This window comes from Condylura cristata, unplaced genomic scaffold (assembly GCF_000260355.1).
Source record: "Condylura cristata isolate star-nosed mole 26May11 unplaced genomic scaffold, ConCri1.0 scaffold00041, whole genome shotgun sequence".
NCBI classification, from domain to species: domain Eukaryota; kingdom Metazoa; phylum Chordata; class Mammalia; order Eulipotyphla; family Talpidae; genus Condylura; species Condylura cristata.
Genome location: NW_004567142.1, coordinates 5,320,911 through 5,323,715, shown reverse-complemented (window position 1 = coordinate 5,323,715; position 2,805 = coordinate 5,320,911). Strand labels below are relative to the sequence as shown.

At 61.9% G+C, this 2,805-nt stretch overlaps 1 protein-coding gene across 1 annotated transcript in view; it reads left to right on the top strand.

The window, feature by feature from the left end:
- Positions 1 to 2: 2 nt before the first annotated feature.
- KCNC3 (potassium channel, voltage gated Shaw related subfamily C, member 3) overlaps positions 3 to 2,805 on the top strand; it is a gene marked incomplete at its 5' end in the record, with an annotated part of 10,663 nt that continues 7,860 nt past the window's right edge. Inside the window, one exon of the mRNA XM_012733517.1 lies at positions 3 to 86. Within this exon, the coding sequence (XP_012588971.1) occupies positions 3 to 86 (84 nt within the window). The remainder of the gene's footprint in view (positions 87 to 2,805) is intronic.

The following is a 2,805-nucleotide window of genomic DNA, read 5'->3' as shown; positions in this document are numbered from 1 at the left end:
GCGGCGCGGGCGGCACGTGGTGGCGCCGCTGGCAGCCCCGCGTGTGGGCGCTCTTCGAGGACCCCTACTCGTCGCGGGCCGCCAGGGTGAGCGCGCTCTCGGAGCCCCCTTGCCCTCTCCTCCCCAAGCGCTCCCCAGCCCTCAGGAACGTCCTCACCCCAACCCTCAGAATCCCTTGGGCCAGACCCTGCCCAGCCTGGTCCCCTAGAAGTCTCTACTCCTCCCCTGGCCCCTGGTTGCAGTCTCCCATACTCCTCTGAACACACCCCCCTTCCCGGCACTCCCCAGGTCCTCAGAAGACGTGTCTCCAGCCTTGAGAATTCCCCAGACCCCTCCAAACCCCACTCTGCTTCTCTAGGCCACCCTGGACCCCCCCTTTCCAGTCCCCTCCTGCGCCTTTGCCTGGTCCTAGCCTTGTGAGCCCTACTAAAGCACTTTCACCCCGCGTGGCCAACTCTCAGAACACCCCTCTGTAGTTCTGTTTCTTGGACAGTCCCCAGGTCCTCAGAACACATTCCTTCCTTACCCTCTAGGGGCCCCAGGATGGGTGAATCAGCCGCCCCACCCCCAGTGCCTCCTGCAGTCCCTCTCCTGGCCCCTGCTGCCCTAACTTGGCCTGAGTCTCCCTCCCGCCCCCTCCCCACCGCTCCCTTTCTCCAAGTGTCCCGACTATTTCTGAGTTCTCCTATTTATCCCAGCCTCAGCCTCACTGACGGTCTCCGTGCCTCTTGGACCCTCTGGCCCTCTAAGCCACTTGCTCTAGCTGCGACTTTGCCCCCTCCCCTTCACTGCAAATGTAAGCGGGGGGGAGTTACTCGTGGGACCCTCCAGCTGGCTCTGTGCTCCTGCCCTGCTGCACCCTGTGCTAAATCCCAGCCCCAAGGCTTTCCCGGAAAGCTGCAGAGTTGCCCCGCTCCTCCTTTCCACTCCTCAAGGCTCCAGGGGAGTCCGGAGCTCCCTTAATATGCCTTTCCTGTGCCAAGCCTTCCAGCACTGCTTCTTCCTCTACCCACCAATCCTTAACCCTGCACAGCCCACTCCCAAGCTCTAGTGCCTCCCTCCAGCGCTTCCCAAGCCCCCTTTCACGATCAAAAGACTTTCCCTCCTACTGCAGAATTTCACCTAACCTCTATCTTTGGGACACCCCACATGTTATCCATTCCCAAAACTTCCTTCTTAAAATAGCGCCTAAAATTCTTTCTGTCCTGCTTTCCACCACCACCCCTCTGAGCCCCCCTCCCGCCTCCCCAGCCCTCCAGTCCAGAGCCCAGGACTGGGCTCCTCTGTTCCCTGGCAAAGAGAGCTGAGAGCCCCCCACCCCTTGTCTCCCTCCAAATCACAGATTTTCCCCCAAATCTTTCTTCACTTTTCCCCCCAAACTTTCCACAAACATCTGTAACTTCCCAAACCCAATAGGTACCCTCCCCACTGATTCTGCCTTGAATCGCCTCTTCCAAACTTCCTCCCAGAGTCAGAAGAGACAGTTAGAAATAGGAGGAATTAGAAAGTTCGAATTAGAAAGAGGAGCATCTCCAAGACCACCCCCCCAAGCCTCCTGGGGACCCAAACACCCGGAGGAGTTGGTCGGGCCCCCTCCCCCCACCGTGCCGTGTCCTGGGCCGGGAAGGACGAGGAGCCGCATTGCCGCATTTGCGCCGGGGGAGGGAGAGAGGGGGAGGGGGGCCCGGAGGCACCGCATAAAGTTTGGTCCCTGAGAAGCGCTGAGTTGGCGAGATTTGGGGTTGAGTGGGGGGGAGGTGGGAGGGAGGAGTTGCGGAAGAGATTTGGTCGGAAGTGTCCCCCAGGCCTCTGCAGCCCCCTTCTCCCATGACCTGGGATGCCCTTCCCCCTTCTGACCACTTTGAAGGATGCTGGGGTGCAGCTTGGGGTCCGGGACAGCCATGGGGGGGTGTCACTCATTTACTCCATACTTTATTTTTTTCCGTGCCGGTAGCATCCCAAGCACTCTCTAGCCTCCAAGTGAGATCACTCGAGAGTTGGGAGCTGTGGCCAAAGTGAAGTGAAGGGTCCACCCCTCCACCCCACCCCCTCCCGGTATCCTAACCTCTCCTTTCCTTCTTGCAGGGACTCCACCATGCTCTCATACCCCTTCTACTTTTGTGCCATCTCAGAGCAAGGCGTTAAACCAGTACCCACGCTGATCAGCCTCTACAGCTGCAGCGGGTATCCACCTTCCCGTTAGGCGCTAGGAGGCCGAGAGTTAACCGAGCTCCTGGCCCGCGGCCTTCAGCTGTGAAGCGGCAGCACTGCGGCTGCGCACTGTCTGCTCGGCTCCGGCGGAGAAGGGGTTAAGACGGCTCTTAGCCACTGCGGCTGCGCGCCGCGATGGGGGAGCTGTCCGCGGTGCTGGCCGCCCCGCGCCCCGCCCCCAGGCCCGGCTGGCCCGTCCGGGCGCAGAACGACACGGAGCCCATCGTGCTGGAGGGCAAGTGTCTGGTGGTGTGCGACTCGAACCCGGCCGCGGACTCCAAGGGCTCCTCTTCCTCCCCGCTGGGGATCTCGGTGCGAGCGGCCAACTCCAAGGTCGCCTTCTCGGCCGTGCGGAGTACCAACCACGAGCCGTCCGAGATGAGCAACAAGACGCGCATCATTTACTTCGACCAGGTCAGACCCCGGGGACGCGGGCCTCTGGGAGGGAGCGCGGGGCCGCCGGGCGCCCTGCCTGCTCCGACCGAGCCGGCTCGATCGGGGTGGGGGTCACTCCGGCAGTGGTGGCCTCCCCAGACCTGGCCGGGACCGAAACTTTAATGTCTCGAGCACCGTCACCCCCAGCCCACATCCCCT